This window comes from Ranitomeya variabilis, chromosome 4 (assembly GCF_051348905.1).
Source record: "Ranitomeya variabilis isolate aRanVar5 chromosome 4, aRanVar5.hap1, whole genome shotgun sequence".
Taxonomy (NCBI): domain Eukaryota; kingdom Metazoa; phylum Chordata; class Amphibia; order Anura; family Dendrobatidae; genus Ranitomeya; species Ranitomeya variabilis.
This window is the reverse complement of record NC_135235.1, coordinates 385,980,035-385,997,197: the sequence shown is the minus strand read 5'-3', so window position 1 is coordinate 385,997,197 and position 17,163 is coordinate 385,980,035. Positions and strand designations below refer to the sequence as shown.

The 17,163-nt window shown below is 45.2% G+C and overlaps 1 protein-coding gene across 6 annotated transcripts in view; it reads left to right on the top strand.

The window, feature by feature from the left end:
* The window catches only part of KDM2A (lysine demethylase 2A), a 243,392-nt gene that overhangs the window by 40,340 nt on the left and 185,889 nt on the right, over window positions 1–17,163 (top strand). For all 6 annotated transcript variants that reach the window (XM_077250846.1, XM_077250841.1, XM_077250845.1 and 3 more), the window contains exon 7: window positions 3,100–3,206. In XM_077250846.1, the coding sequence (XP_077106961.1) occupies window positions 3,100–3,206 (107 nt within the window). The remainder of the gene's footprint in view (window positions 1–3,099; window positions 3,207–17,163) is intronic.

Sequence of the window (17,163 nt, the reverse complement as noted above, 5' to 3'; positions counted from 1 at the left end):
CTCCACTCCCATAGGGGTGGAGCCGCATATTCATTACTGTAATGAGCAGTACCATGTGACCGCTCACTACAGGAAGAAGGTGCCGGGGAAAAGACGTACAGGGACCGCGCCAGGAGCAGGTGAGTATTATTAGACAGCTCCGCTCCCCCTCCCCTGCCGACCCCTGGGTATGACTCGAGTATTACCGAGAGGGTTACTTTCAGCCCAAAAAAGTGGGCTAAAAATCTCGGCTTATATTCGAGTATATACGGTATCTTTATTTTGGAATTGGGGAAATTGGGAAATATTTTTAAAAGATTTTTATTTTCTAGTCCAAGAAGTTGTGGTTCTTTTTTTATTCAGCCATTTGTACATTTTCCACTACATTATCACAGATGACCTGTCCTTAGGATAGGTCATCAATGGCTGATCGGTCGGGAGCTGACACCCAGCACCATTGTTCTCGGTCGCAACGGCCATCGTCTGGAAATGCTCATTTTCAGAGCTGCTCTGTCTTCTGATGTTGGCAATCTGGGTACTGCATAGCCACCTCCTACTCAAATCAATAGTAGTCGGATGTGCATTGCCTGCCTTGACTACTGTCGGAAGATGGAGCCGCTCCGCTATTGAGCATTTCTGGCTGCTGACCACAGCTGATCGGCGGGGGTGCCGCTTTTCTGACCCCGACCGATCAGATATTGATGACCTGTCCTATGGATAGGTCATCAATCTCAAAGTAGTGGACAACCTCTTTAAATAAAACGTTAGTCAAATAAATGCAAATAAAGAAAAACATAGTAATAAATATTCACCACTCTACTTAACCCATTCTTCAAACCCTCCAATTCATCTCAGAACAGAATGTTATAGGATCCACTTAAAGATTTTTCTGGTTCATTACATGAAAGTCTATTAAACTATTAAGTAGCATTCCTTAAATATCTCTCCACCTCTTGAATAAGATGGACATGTATTATCTAGCTTAAGACTAGATATGTGATTTAGAGTTTATTTTTTAAATAACACCCAATAATCTGCATGAAATGTGTACAGTACTTATTTTATTATTTCCATCATTCTTTCCTTTGTTAACAAAGCAGATGGTAATGCCGTGGTGTTCAGCCATTGTCCCCATACTTTCTCATATCTATGCATAGTTTGTTTCCTGTAAATTCCTTTTGAGTCTTATTATTATTATTATTATTATTATTATTATTTATTTATATAGCACCATTGATTTCATGGTGTTGTACATGAGAAGGGGTTACATACAAATTACAGATATCACTTACAGTAAGCAAACTAACAATTACAGACTGATACAGAGTCTTATTTTGTAAATCTGAGACAGTGGGAAGAGACTTCAGTATCCAGTGAGGGGTTATATTTTTCTGGCCTGAAATAAAATTTGTGAAATACCAATTTAAATTTTCCGTTTCCTACTCCAGTAACCACAACACACACGTTCTAGGATCCCACTGCAGGGTTACATTATAAACTTTGTTTTATAACAATTACCGTATTTTTCGGACTATAGGACGCACCGGACTATAAGGCGCACCCAGGTTTTAGAGGTGGAAAATAGGGAAAAAAATATTTGAAGCAAAAAAAATGTGGTAAAATATTTAATAACATAAATAACATACTATTATATGTGGTGTTATTATATATAATAGTACGTTATTATGTTGGAAGCTGCGGGACCAGTGTGGTGTCTGTACAGTACTATATGAAGACACTGGAGGGTGAGTATAAGAATGGGGGCACAGGGCTTATAGTGAAAGCACCACTCCAGCACTGCAAAATAACACTGGAGAGCTGCTTTAAAATCCCATGGGAGAACTATAACTCCCAGCATGTCCTGCAGAACCTATGACATGCTGGGAGTTATAGTTCACCAAAGGAGTGGCAGAGTGCTTTATTGTGTTTTGTAAAGACTAACCTCTTAATTGTGGGAGCCAGCCTGTGGTGAGGTAAAAGCTGGAGCATCCCATGGCTGCACACACAGAGCCCTCTCTCTTGTTGCCTTTCCACAGCGCACGTGCAGGACATAAGAGGAAGCTGCAGATTCTAGGTGGGAGTCTGAAGGACCTATGATGATGTCAGAAGAGGGAGGGCTCTGAGCTGCCATGTGATGCTCCAGCCCGCCCACTCCTGACATCACACAGGTCCTCCTGCACAGCACTCGTCCAGCACAGGCAGGTATGCAGCGATCTCCTGGCCCCTGCTGCTGCTGCTGCCTCCTCCCCCGGACACACAGATTCTCCCCAGAATCAGTGCTGGGGAAACTGTGTGTCGCTGCTTAAGTGCAGTATTCATTTGCTGCTCCCCGCTCACCGCTCAGCTGATCGGTTGGCGGGGAGCCGCTAATGAATATTCACTGCACTTAATCAGCGGGGCCATGTGGTTTCCCCAGCAGCTGATTCCGGCAGCAGGGACATCCTGAAGTGGGATATCATTGCGATCCCACTCGCTGCTGCCCCCCTCCCCACATGCTATATCCGTACTATAAGACGCACCCACACTTTCCTCCCAAATTTGGAGGAAAAAAAGTGCGTCTTATAGTCGGAAAAATACGGTATCCCATTTAAAATGCACCCAATGCCGAGCACTTCCACATCATATTCATTAAGTGGGAATTTTCTGCATTACATTTTTGACATCATCTAATAACAATCCTGTTTTATGTAGAAATCTGAGGATGCTATAATAATGGCCTTTGTGCTTAACACATCGGCAGGTGATTATGTTCCAAGAATCTATTCCAGTGGCTCTGTTACAGGGCCTAGGCCTTCTTCCCATTTATGATTTCCAAGAAAAATTGCCTCAAATATTCTGATATTAAAGATTTTTAGATGAGAGATTTTTAGAGGATCATTGCATAACTTGTCAGATTATGGGTTCAGTTGTTGCTCCAGTGCTCACTTATACTTGTCATCTGCTTTCTTTTTTGCCAATCATTCCACATTCACATGTATTCTTCATACTTGGATGCTGTACTTTGCCTTCTATCTAATGTTAACTTTGCAATTTTTCTTATTTGTTTCTACAGTATTTTGCCACTTCTATGTCTCATCTGCTCCAATGTTATTTCCTTATTGTGTTTTGCATCCCAAACAGGTAGATCAAATAGACTGGGTGGACAATATCTGGCCCAGACACCTGAAAGAACGGCAGACTGAATCCACAAACTCCATTCTGGAAATGCAGTACCCCAAAGTGCAGAAGTGAGTTATAATCCGTTTTTGCATGTAGTGAGTGACGTACAGTGTACATGATTGACTTCTCTTTGTACAAAATGTGTCAAAATTTAAAAAGAATTAATTTTGGGGCAAGGTCAACAATGTTGTTTCTCTACTCAGCATCAGCATCTTTAGCTTGATTGATTGAATGCTCATTATGAGATATCAATTAAGCCGAAGAGGCTGGTGCCGGGTGCAGAAACAACTTTGCGAGGCAATGGCTCCTTAAAAGGAATCTCGGCAGGTTTTAGCTATTTAATCTGAGAACAACATGTAGAGGCAGTGGCCTTATTTCAGGGATGTGTCAAGTGTTAGGCTCTGTGCTGTAGTCTCAATACAATTAGTGTGTTTTTTTTTTTTGTTTTTTTTTATTCGTTTATTAATTTCAGAATAAACCATACAATACCCACATTTGCATTCGTTGTTATCAGGTGCAGCATAAAGTACAGATAATTATGTTGCATTATTGAATATGCGAAAATGTGCGTACTTTATTCATAGCAAAAAAAATATTGTACCTATTACTGATAAAGTATTGCAAGGACAGCAAATTGTGTATGGCAAATCACTGATATCCTATAAATCACCTATTATATAACATCAACTACAATAACTACTAGTGCGCCGCTTAAAAGAAAATTCTGCATTATTTTGTCCTTCATGCAATGCGCCCTAAACCATAAACCCAGCTTCCTGCACTACTATCTAATCAGTATGGATCTATAGAGTATGGTAAGAGGAGTTCCATCTACCCCAGATCTTCTCAAATTTGCCTGGACATTCTCTATTTTGATACAATGTACGTTCATGCGGGATAACCAAATTCACCAATTCAACCCAAGCTTTAAGAGATGGGCAAGAACCACCCATCCACCGTAACACCAATACCTTCCGTGCCATAAAGAGTGTCTCCCGTAGAAAAATCCCAGTATAATAGTCCCAGGTCTCCGCATCCCACACCCCAAGTAAGCAAGTCAGTGGCTCAAGAGGGACAGGGATTGACAACAGAGATGTTAAGAATGTCGTCACCTCTTTCCAGTAGTGAAGAATAATAGGGCATCGCCATATCATATGGATAAAATCTGCATCTGATGAGTTTGCGAGTGGAGATGACCCATTTTAAAAAGTCGCGTCGGTGTCAAATAGGATTGATATATTATATACAACTGGGTCATCCTATTATTGATTGATTGGTGAGACCTTAGTTGGAGATTCCTGGATATCTTTCCATTCTTCTCCCAGTACATCAGGAAGAAGTCCCTCCCATTTCCCCTTAACCCCTTCCCGACCCATGACGCCTATGTGGCGTCATGGAATGATCGCGTCCCTGCAGATCGGGTGAAGGGGTTAACTCCTATTTTACCCGATTTGCAGGGAGAGGGGGAGTGGTACTTCAGCCCAGGGGGGGTGGCTTCACCCCCCCGTGGCTACGATCGCTCTGATTGGCTGTTGAAAGTGAAACTGCCAATCAGAGCGATTTGTAATATTTCACCAAAAACTGGTGAAATATTACAATCCAGCCATGGCCGATGCTGCAATACCATCGGCCATGGCTGGAAAACCTGAAGTGACCCCCCCCCCACCCCACCGATCGCCCCCCCAGTGCTCCGTTATGGGGTCCGGTCCCCTCCGTCCTGTGCTCCGCTCCCCTCCGTCCTCCTGCCCGCTCCCCCCCTGCTCCTATGTCACACCCCGGTGCTCCGACGCCCCCCCCCCGTGCCCCGATCTCCCCCCCCTTATACTTACCGAGGCTCCCGGTGTCGGTCCGTCTCCTCGCTGGGCGCCGCCATCTTCCAAAATGGCGGGCGCATACTCAGTGCGCCCGCCGAATCTGCCGGCCGGCAGATTCATTACAAGTACATTTTGATCGCTGTGGTAGGTTCTATCACAGCGATCAAAATAAAAAAATAATAAATAAACCCCCCCCCCCTTTATCACCCCCATAGGTAGGGACAATAATAAAATAAAGAAAATATTTTTTTTTCTTTTTCCACTAGGGTTAGGGTTAGAACTAGGGTTAGAACTAGGGGTAGGGTTAGGGGTAGGGTTAGGGTTATGGGTAGGGTTAGGGTTAGGGGTAGGGTTATGGCATGTGCACACAGAGCGGATCGGCAGCGGATCCGCAGCGGATCGGCCGCGGATCCGCAGCGGATTGGCCGCGGATCCGCAGCGGATTGGCCGCGGATCCGCAGCGGATTGGCTGCTGCGAATTCGAAGCAGTTTTCCATCAGGTTTACAGTACCATGTACACCTAAGGAAAACCAAATCCGCTGTGCCCATGGTGCGGAAAATTCCGTGCAGAAACGCTGCATTGTATTTTCCGCAGCATGTCAATTCTTTGTGCGGATTCCGCAGCGTTTTACACCTGTTCCTCAATAGGAATCCGCAGGTGAAATCCGCACAAAAAAACACTGGAAATCTGCTGTAAATCCGCAGGTAAAACGCAGTGCCTTTTACCTGCAGATTTTTCAAAAATCGTGCGGAAAAATCTCACGCGAATCCGCAACGTGGGCACATAGCCTTAGGGTTGGAATTAGAGTTAGGGTTGGAATTAGGGCTAGGGTTTGAAATAGGGTTAAGATTAGGCTTGTGGTTAGGGTTACGGATAGGGTTAGGGGTGTGTTGGGGTTACAGTTGTGGTTAGGGTTGGGATTAGGGTTACGGTTGGGATTAGGGTTAGGATTAGGGTTGGAATTAGGGTTACGGGTGTGTTGCGGTTAGGGTTGTGGTTAGGGGTGTGTTGGGGTTAGGGTTGTGATTAGGGTTATGGCTACAGTTGGGATTAGGATTAGGGGTGTGTTGGGGTTAGTGTTGAAGTTAGAATTGAGGGGTTTCCACTGTTTAGGCACATCAGGGGTCTCCAAACGCAACATGGCGCCACCATTGATTCCAGCCAATCTTGCGTTCAAAAAGTCAAATGGTGCTCCCGCCCTTCCAAGCCCCAACGTGTGCCCAAACAGTGGTTTACCCCCACATTTGGGGTACCAGCGTACTCAGGACAAACTCGGCAACAACTGTTGGGGTCCAATTTCTCCTGTTACCCTTGCAAAAATAAAAAATTATTTGCTAAAACATAATTTTTGAGGAAAGAACAATTATTTTTTATTTTCACGGCTCTGCGTTATAAACTTCTGTGAAGCACTTGGGGGTTGAAAGTGCTCACCACACATCTAGATAAGTTCCTTCGGGGGTCTAGTTTCCAAAATGGGGTCACTTGTGGGGTGTTTCTACTGTTTAGGCACATCAGGGGCTCTGCAAATGCAATGTGACGCCCGCAGACCATTCCACCAAAGTCTGCATTTCAAATGTCACTACTTCCCTTCCGAGCCCTGACGTGTGCCCAAACAGTGGTTTACCCCCCACATATGGGGTATCAGCGTACTCACAACAAACTGGGCAACAAATATTGGGGTACAAATTCTCCTGTTACCCTTGTGAAAATAAAAAATTGCTTGCTAAAACATCTTTTTTGAGGAAAGAAAAATGATTTTTTATTTTCTCGGCTCTGCGTTGTAAACTTCTGTGAAGCACTTGGGGGTTGAACGTGCTCACCACACATCTAGATAAGTTCCTTGGGGGGTCTAGTTTCCAAAATGGGGTCACTTGTGGGGGGTTTCTACTGTTTAGGCATATCAGTGGCTCTGCAAACGTAACATGATGCCCGCAGACCATTCCATCAAAGTCTGCATTCCAAAACGTCACTACTTCCCTTCCGAGCCCCGGCATGTGCCCAAACAGTGGTTTACCCCCACATATGGGGTATCAGCGTACTCAGGAGAAACTGGACAACAACTTTTGGGGTCCAATTTCTCCTGTTACTCTTGCAAAAATAAAAAAATTCTGGGCTAAAAAAATATTTTTGAGGAAAGGAAACACATTTTTTATTTTCACGGCTCTGCGTTATAAACTTCTGTGAAGCACTTGGGGGTTCAAAGTGCTCACTACACATCTAGATAAGTTCCCTTGGGGGTCTAGTTTCCAAAATGGAGTCAATTGTGGGGAGTTCCTACTGTTTAGGCACATCAGGGGCTCTGCAAACGCAACCTGACGCCCGCAGAGCATTCCATCAAAGTCTGCATTTCAAAACGTCACTACTTCCCTTCCGAACCCCGACGTGTGCCAAAACAGTGGTTTACCCCCACATATGGGGTATCAGCGTACTCAGGAGAAACTGGACAACAACTTTTGGGGTCCAATTTCTCCTGTTACCCTTGGGAAAATAAAAAATTGTGGGCTAAAAAAATCATTTTTGAGAAAAGAAAAATTATTTTTTATTTTCATGGCTCTGCGTTATAAACTTCTGTGAAGCACTTGGGGGTTCAAAGTGCTCACCACACATCTAGATTAGTTCCCTGGGAGGTCTAGTTTCCAAAATGGGGTCACTTGTGCGGGAGCTCCAATGTTTAGGCACACAGGGGCTCTCCAAACGCGACATGGTGTCCGCTAATGATTGGAGCTAATTTTCCATTCAAAAAGCCAAATGGCGTGCCTTCCCTTCCGAGCCCTGCCGTGCGCCCAAACAGTGGTTTACCCCCACATATGGGGTATCATCGTACTCAGGACAAACTGGACAACAACATTTGGGGTCCAATTTCTCCTATTACCCTTGGGAAAATAAAAAATTCTGGGCTAAAAATTATTTTTGAGGAAAGAAAAATTATTTTTTTATTTTCACGGCTCTGCGTTATAAACTTCTGTGAAGCACCTGGGGGTTATAAGTGCTCACTATGCATATAGATTAGTTCCTTGGGAGGTCTAGTTTCCAAAATGGGGTCACTTGTGCGGGAGCTCCAATGTTTAGGCACACAGGGGCTCTCCAAACGCGACATGGTGTCCGCTAATGATTGGAGCTAATTTTCCATTCAAAAAGTCAAATGGCACGCCTCCCCTTTCCGAGCCTTGCCGTGCACCCAAACAGTGGTTTACCCCCACATATGAGGTATCGGCATACTCAGACGAAATTGCCCAACAAAATATAGGATCCATTTTATCCTGTTGCCCATGTGAAAATGAAAAAATTGAGGCTAAAATAATTTTTTTGTGAAAAAAAAAAGTACTTTTTCATTTTTACGGATCAATTTGTGAAGCACCTGGGGGTTTAAAGTGCTCACTATGCTTCTAGATAAGTTCCTTGGGGGGTCTAGTTTCCAAAATGTGGTCACTTGTGGGGGAGCTCCAATGTTTAGGCACACGGGGGCTCTCCAAACGCGACATGGTGTCCGCTAAAGATTGGAGCCAATTTTTCATTCAAAAAGTCAAATGGCGCTCCTTCCCTTCCGAGCCCTGCCGTGCGCCCAAACAGTGGTTTACCCCCACTTATGAGGTGTCAGCGTACTCAGGACAAATTGGACAACAACGTCCGTGGTCCAGTTTCTCCTTTTACCCTTGGGAAAATAAAAAATTGTTGCTAAAAGATCATTTTTGTGACTAAAAAGTTAAATGTTCATTTTTTCCTTCCATGTTGCTTCTGCTGCTGTGAAACACCTGAAGGGTTAATAAACTTCTTGAATGTGGTTTTGAGCACCTTGAGGGGTGCAGTTTTTAGAATGGTGTCACTTTTGGGTGTTTTCAGCCATATAGAACCCTCAAACTGACTTCAAATGTGAGGTGGTCCCTAAAAAAAATGGTTTTGTAAATTTTGTTGTAAAAATGAGAAATCACTGGTCAAATTTTAACCCTTATAACTTCCTAGCAAAAAAAAATTTGTTTCCAAAATTGTGCTGTTGTAAAGTAGACATGTGGGAAATGTTATTTATTAACTATTTTGTGTCACATAACTCTCTGGTTTAACAGAATAAAAATTCAAAATGTGAAAATTGCGAAATTTTCAAAATTTTTGCCAAATTTCCGTTTTTTTCACAAATAAACTCAGAAATTATCGACCTAAATTTACCACTAACATGAAGCCCAATATGTCACGAAAAAACAATCTCAGAATCGCTAGGATCCGTTGAAGCGTTCCTGAGTTATTACCTCATAAAGGGACACTGGTCAGAATTGCAAAAAACGGCAAGGTCATGAAGGGGTTAATGGATTGTATAGTAGACTCAACTCCCACAGACAGCAGATAGGTATATAAAGAGGAAATAAGGCCTTGAGGACCTTGCGAATTGAGAATTCCTATAAAAACGTAGAGATGAAATAGCTTGACCTGTATCCATATTCCTCGTGTGATTGAAAGGCTGATCTTAGCTGTAAATAACGAAAGGATTGAGATCTCGGGATATCATATTTATTCTGTAATTGTTCAAAAGACATAAAGGTCCCCTGGTTCTGTAGATCGCCTACTGAGAGGACACCATGCGAGATCCAAAAGTCAGTGGACGGGTGGTTCAATAGTACTGAAAAATAATTGTTCCACAAGGGCATTTCAGCTACAATATCTACAAATCTAATGACTTTTTTAATTTGCCTCCATATTAACCGTGCTAGCCGGAGTAAGGGCAACAAACGAGGAACACTAACTGTCTCCAGCTCCAAAAAACCTAGTGTGGAATCAATCAGGGCAGAATGGAGCAAATGGCTCTCAGAGTTACGTAGAGAATTATTGGGCATCCATTTATTTATTGCCTTTGCCTGCCCAGCCAAGTACCGTATTTTCTCTAGTCACCTTCCACGACGGCATATGGAGGTTGTCTCTTTGCCCTAATGGGGAACAGGAAACACAGAGGTTAAAAGGACATCCCACTTGCCAGTGTCTTTCCTGTTCCCCATGGGACAGGGAGAGGTTTTCTTCATGTGCTGTAGTGGCCGGCGGCTACGGTACCTTAATTGCAGGCGCTGCCTGTCTAGCCGGGCAGCAGATGGTCGCCTCTGGCCTCCTCCTTGTGCTGCTCCCGTCGTCCTGCTCGCAGGTCCTCGGGACCTCCTCCCGGACTTCCCGCGCCCCCACGAGGGCAAAGCAGGCCTGGGTTCCCTGCCCGGCGTCCTCCTCCTCCATGCTGCCGGCTCAGCGTTCCGGAAGTGACGACGGCGGTTCGCGCGCGTCACTTCCGGTTTCTTCATACACTCAGAAGCCGGTACTTCCGGGTTTCGCCGGCCGGCGTGTCGGACCGCACAGCTCCCTCACCTGGATCCTGGAGGGGGAGGGGGATTAATCGCTGGAGCAGGTGCTAGGACGGCGTCCATAAAAGCCTGCTGAACCACCACTGAGGTAAGGCTATCTCCTTCAGTATGGATGGTTCTTCATGCCCCGTATCTGCGGAGCCCAGCGCCACCCCTGCCTCTGTAAGTGTTGCAGGGATGGGATCCGGGAGGAGTGTAGCAGGGGTTTGAAGTCCTCACCCCTCTCTCCCTTATATATTTCAGGGAGAAAAACCTGCCCCTAAGTGCCCTATCTGTTCCACTAAATGTCCTCCTAACTGGGACAAGAAACTCTGTCAGTCATGTACTGACAGAATAATAAGAGCTGAGCAACCATCACTGCTGGATGAGATTCGCTCACTGGTGAAACAGGAGGTACAATCTTCTCTGGCAGCTTTTACACCTCCACCCCCACCTCCATCTCCGCAACCACAACCTCATTCCCCGGCTAAGAAGAGGAAGATTCAGGTTGTGGAATCCGACTCTGATTCGGACCTCTCTCATGCCTCATCTGTTGGCTGGGAGGATCCAAGATCACCTAAAGCTGAGGTCAGGAAGTACCTTTTTTCCTCAGACTACATTGAGGATCTAGTCTCGGCCGTACGTAATACCATGGGACTAGAAGAGGAACCTGTACCGCAGTCCATACAGGATCAGATGTTTGGTGGTCTTTCATCGGAGAAGAGAGTGGGCTTCCCAGTTCATCACAATATTATCAGTATGATTAATCAGGAATGGGAACTACCTGAGAGGCGTCTCAGTACCCCTTCAGAAATGAGGCACAGATTTCTGCTTGAGGACGACCTTAAATTAGATATTCCCAAGGTCGATGTGCAGGTGGCTAGAGTCGCCAAGCGAACTGCACTCCCCTTTGAGGATTCTTCTCAATTGAAGGATCCCATGGATAGAAAAATTGAAAGTCTCCTCAGAAAATCATGGGAAACTTCTGCATCTGTCCTTAAGGCTAACGTCGCCTCCACCTGTGTGGCAAGAGCCCTCTCCTGCTGGCTCGAAAAATTAGAGAATCACGTATCTCAAGGTACCTCAAGAGGCGAGATATTGGATTCCCTACCCATTCTGCACAAAGCTACAGGGTATTTGGCGGACGCTTCTCTGGAATCTGTAAGAGTCGCCGCCAGATCCCTGGTACTTTCCAACTCTGCTAGAAGAGCCCTCTGGCTTAAACTATGGAGTGGGGATATTACCTCATAATCTAAACTCTGCACCATACCCTTTAAAGGAGACTACGTCTTTGGTCCTGCCCTAGACGATATTCTCGATAAAGCCACCGACAAAAAAAAAAAAAAAAAAGCGCTCCCCGAGCATAAACAGCCTAGGAAACGTTTTTTTCGTGGCCCACAACCTCAGCCCTCTCAAGCAAGAGGCAAAGGAAAAACCGGCAGGTGGAGCTATGCAAAGGGTAGGGGAAAGAATATTTTTGTCCCGCAACAGCAGCAGCAACAACAGTCCCAGCAGGACAAACAATGACTCCGACCCGGTGGGGGGAAGACTCTCAAGATATGTGGATCAGTGGGAGGATATCACCAGCTCCCACTGGGTTCTCAATATCATCAAGGAGGGCCTGTTAATAGAGTTAATTTCTTCCCCACCTCAGGGTCTAAAAGTCACTTCCCTTCCATCATCAAGGGATCGCAACCTATTGTCTTTAGGTCTCAGAGACCTGATCAAATCAAATGTAATTTCCCCAGTCCCACAATCAGAGTGGGGAAAAGGTCACTACTCCCGACTCTTCCTGGTCCCCAAACCGTCGGGAGACGTCCGGATTATTATAAACTTAAAAGGGTCTGAACCAGCACGTGAAGTATCGCAAATTCAAGATGGAGTCCATAAGATCTGCAATTCCTCTGATAGAACAGCACTCTTTTATGGCTACCATCGATCTCAAGGATGCGTATTTCCACATCCCTATTCACCCGAGACACAAGAAATATCTCAGGTTTGCGATACAGGGGAGTCATCGGGTGGAGCACTATCAGTTTGGAGTCCTTCCCTTCGGCATTTCATCAGCACCGAGGGTGTTCTCCAAGGTGATGGCAGAAATACTGTCATTCATCCGAAAACAAGGTGTCTGTATAGTGCCCTATCTGGACGATCTTCTGATAGTAGCTTCCACCGAGACAACCCTGATATCCCATGTATCTACAACCCTAGACGTTCTGAGATCCCTAGATTGGATTCCAAACCTACAAAAATCTCAGCTTCAACCTGCAAAAACCAGGAGATTTCTAGGAGTAATGCTGGATTCAGCAAGACAAATGTCCTTCCTCCCGGACGATCACAGACTTCCCCTCCTAACAAAAATCAGGAAGTTCAAAGAAATGAGGTCCCCTACTCTGCGAGAGGGAATGTCGCTGTTGGGCTCCATGACAGCCTGCATACAGTCGGTGGCTTGGGCTCAAGCTCACTCAAGGACTCTTCAAGCCCACATTCTAGACAACTGGGATGGTCGACCTGGCACTCTTACCAAGAGGATCCACACTCCGGGCAGAGTGAAAGCCTCTTTAACATGGTGTATGAAGCCCAGGAACCTTCTGAAAGGAGTATCCTGGATTCAGTCCCCTCTAACCACCATCAAAACAGATGCCAGCAAGAGGGGCTGGGGAGCCATAGTAGACCATGTCCCCTATCAGGGACAGTGGAGTCAATCGATTTCCGAGAAATAATCAAATTTCAGGGAGCTCAAAGCTGTGGAAGAGACCCTGCTAGCGGCAAGTCGTCAGATTTCGGGTCAACATGTACAGATATATTCGGACAACATGACCACAGTGGCCCATATCAGGCACCAGGGCAGTACAAGAACTCTCAGTCTAATAAAGATCTCCGCTCGAATCTTTTCTTGGGCTGAAAGGCACCTACTATCCCTGACAGCAATCCACCTCAAGGGAACTACAAATATTCAGGCAAGACTACCTAAGCCGACAGGAAATTCATCCTGGCGAGTGGAGCCTGGATCCTCAAACATTCAACATGTTGGTACACAGATGGGGTCATCCAGACGTCGACCTCTTCGCCTCTCACCAGAACGCAAAGGTCAAAACCTTTTTTTCCCTGAACCCAAGAGGCAATCCCAGGGGGTTGGATGCTCTAACCCAAGATTGGCCGTTTCATCTAGCTTATGCTTTTCCGCCAATCCCAATCCTTGCCAAGGTTCTACGGAAGATACGCCTAGAAAGAACTCCAACTATCCTGATAGCTCCATTGTGGCCCAAAAGGAGTTGGTTCAACCTAATTATCCATCTACAAGTGGATGGACCAGTAATATTGCCGATAAAGCACGATCTTCTCTCTCAGGGTCCCATTCTCCACCCAGACCCTCAGAAGTGGAGCTTGGCGGCGTGGTTGCTGAAACCCAGGTTTTAAGAGCTAAAGGACTATCAATCCCGGTCATAGCTACGCTACAAAAATCAAGGAAACCTGTAACCAACGCCATCTACAATAAAATTTGGAAAAAGTTTTCTTCATTCTGTCTGCCTAACCTTCCAGACCCTCTCAAGCCTAATATACCTATCATATTGGACTTTTTACAAAAAGGCTTGGAAATAGGTCTCAGGCCTAGTACCCTCAAGGTACAAGTCTCGGCACTTAGCTCGGTCTTTGATCAAGATTTAGCGAGTTATCGCTGGATTAAAAGGTTTATGACATCAGCTACTAGAATGAATCCTAGAAAACAAATCATAGTTCCCCCATGGGATCTCAATGTAGTTCTCCAAGGTCTGACAGGTCCACCCTTTGAACCGCTATCCTCTTGTTCTCCACAAAACCTAGCTTATAAAGCCGTGTTCTTGGTAGCCATTACTTCAGCCAGAAGGATTGGTGAATTACAGGCCTTGTCTACAAGAGAACCTTATCTCCTGGTAAGAGATGATTCAATTGTGCTTCGTCTTGATCCATCCTTTCTTCCAAAGGTCATCTCTGACTTTCATCGTTCTCAAGAGATTTTTCTACCAACCTTTTGCCACAATCCAGCAAACCTGGAAGAAAGAAGATTCAACACCTTGGATGTCCGGCGCATCCTTCTACAGTACTTGGACCACACCCGCACGTTCAGAATTGATCATAACCTATTTGTCCATCTCTCAGGACAAAACAAGGGGAAAAAAGTAGCCAAAAGTACCATCGCTACATGGATCAAGAAAGCTATAACGGAAGCCTACCTCGCTCAAAACAAATTGCCTCCAGTAGGGATCAAAGCCCATTCAACCAGATCTACATCGGTTTCCTGGGCAGAAAGAGCAGGCGCATCTCCGGAGCAGATTTGCAGGGCAGCAACGTGGTCTTCACTCCATACCTTCTCTAAACATTACAGACTGGATGTATTGTCCAATAAGGACTTAGCCTTCGGCCGTAAAGTACTCCAGGCCGTTGTCCCTCCCTAGTGCCAAATTAGTTGGTATTCCTCCATATGCCGTCGTGGAAGGTGACTAGAGAAAATAGAATTATTCTTACCGTTAATTCGGTTTCTAGGAACCTTCCACGACGGCACTAATTTCCCGCCCAATATATATTCCTGGATTAGTTCTGGGATTTTAAAGGTAAAGCAGTGCAATGGTCTCAGTTGTAAGTCACTGGCAAGTGGGAGGTGGGAGGTCCTTTTAACCTCTGTGTTTCCTGTTCCCCATTAGGGCAAAGAGACAACCTCCATATGCCGTCGTGGAAGGTTCCTAGAAACCGAATTAACGGTAAGAATAATTCTATTTTTTCTGACCATAAGACGCACTTTTTTTCCTCCAAATTTGGGAGGAAAGTGTGGGTGCGTCTTATGGTAGGGATGTAGCATGTGGGGAGGGGGGCAGCAGTGAGTGGGATCGCACTGTTATCCCACTTCAGGAGGCAGAAAAATGTCCCCACTGCCCGGAATCAGCGCTGGGGAAACCATGTGGTCCCGATGATTAAGTGCAGTGAATATTCATTAGCTACTCCCCGCCCACCTATCAGCTGAGCGGTGAGCTGGGAGTAGCAAATGAATACTGCACTTAAGCAGGGACACACATGGTTTCCTCAGCGCTGATTCCTGCAGCAGCTGGGGAGATCCGTGTGTCCGGGGGAGGAGGAGGCAGCAGCAGGGTCCTGGGGAGAGGAGATCGCTGGTACCTTCCTGGGCTGGAGCTGAGTGCTGTCAGTGTGCACAAGGAGGACCTGTGATGATGTCAGAAGTGGGCGAGCTGGATCATCACATAGCAGCACAGAGCCCTCCCTCTTCTTGACATCATCACAGGTCCTTCAGACTCCAACACTAGAATCTGCTGGCTTCCATTACCTGTGCTGTGGAAAGGCAACAAGAGGGAGGGCTCTGTGTGTGCAGTCATGGGATGCTTTTACCTCACCACAGGCTGGCTGCCACAATTAAGAGGTTAGTCTTTCCAAAACACAATAAAGCACTCTGCCACTCCTTTAGTGAACTATAACTCCCAGCATGTCATAGGATCTGCAGGACATGCTGGGAGTTATAGTTCTCCCATGGGATTTTAAAGCAGCACTCCAGTGTTATTTTGCAGTGCTGGAGTGGTGCTTTCAATATAAGCCCTGTGCCCCCATTCTTATACTCACCCTCCAGCATCTTCATATAGTACTTAACAGATACCACAATTGGCCCCACAGCTTCCAACATAATAACATACTGTTATATATAATAACACCACATATAATAGTATGTTATTAAATATTTTACCACATTTTTTTGCTTCAAATATTTTTTTTCCCTATTTTCCACCTCTAAAACCTGGGTGCGCCTTATAGTCCGGTGCGTCTTATAGTCCGAAAAATACGGCAATACAAATAAAAATCTGGTAGAGCCACCCCACCCCCCTGCTTTGGTCTTTGTAGAGCAGATAGCTTGAGTTTGGGCCTAGCCTTCCCCCATATAAAGGACGTAATTTGGGAGTTTAGATTAGCAAAAAAGGATTTAGGTATTGGCACAGCACTGTGTTGAAAGCAGTAGCTGAGTTTGGGGAGCAATATCATTTTTTTTTTTTTTTAAATCAGATACATTTTTATTGAGCACAATAAATGGTATCCACTCATATAACAGAATACATTTGTGTTTTGATTTAACAAGAAAATAACCCCTCCCCCCCCCCCCACCCGAGGACCAACACGAAACCATACAATACCCTTATCTAAGTTGTAAAGAAGAGAGTAAACAGTACATACATGTTTTTCGAGCTGGACAATATGATTCGTTTGCGCAATGAACTCTCGTCTGGTTGGAGGTTCCTCCCTAATCCAATACCTTGCAATCACTTTCCTCGCAATGAACAATAATCTAGCAATTGCCATTTTTGCAGTACTGTCGGCTAAGATTTCCTCCACATACCCAAGTACACAAACCACCGGATCCCTGGGAATCGAGCACCCGTAAGTCACCTCAATTCGATTCAGCACTACAACCCCATACGAAAATAATCTGGGACATAGCCAGAGCATGTGTAGTATTCCCGCCTGAGACTGAGAGCATCTAGGGCACTCCAGAATTAGATCTCATCCCAGCTTTAAATAACATGTCATGTGTCCTATAGGCCCTATTTATCACGTACAATTGCGACAATCTCCCAGGTTCACTCATCGACAACTTGGGTACGTATTCTAAAATAGACTCCCACCTATCATCATCTATCTCACCCAATTCAGCCTCCCACTTCCTTCTGGCCTTAATAGGGTGATCTACTAGAAAGGTGTGTAGCAGATCACCGTATACTTCTGATATTGCCCCCTTGTTTCCATTGTTATTAAGTATAAAGTCCAACATGAGATCAGTCTGTATCACTATAGGCCCTCTCCTTTGGAATGCATGCTGAACCCGTCTATATTGATATAAATTTAGCCCTGGGAACTGAAATTC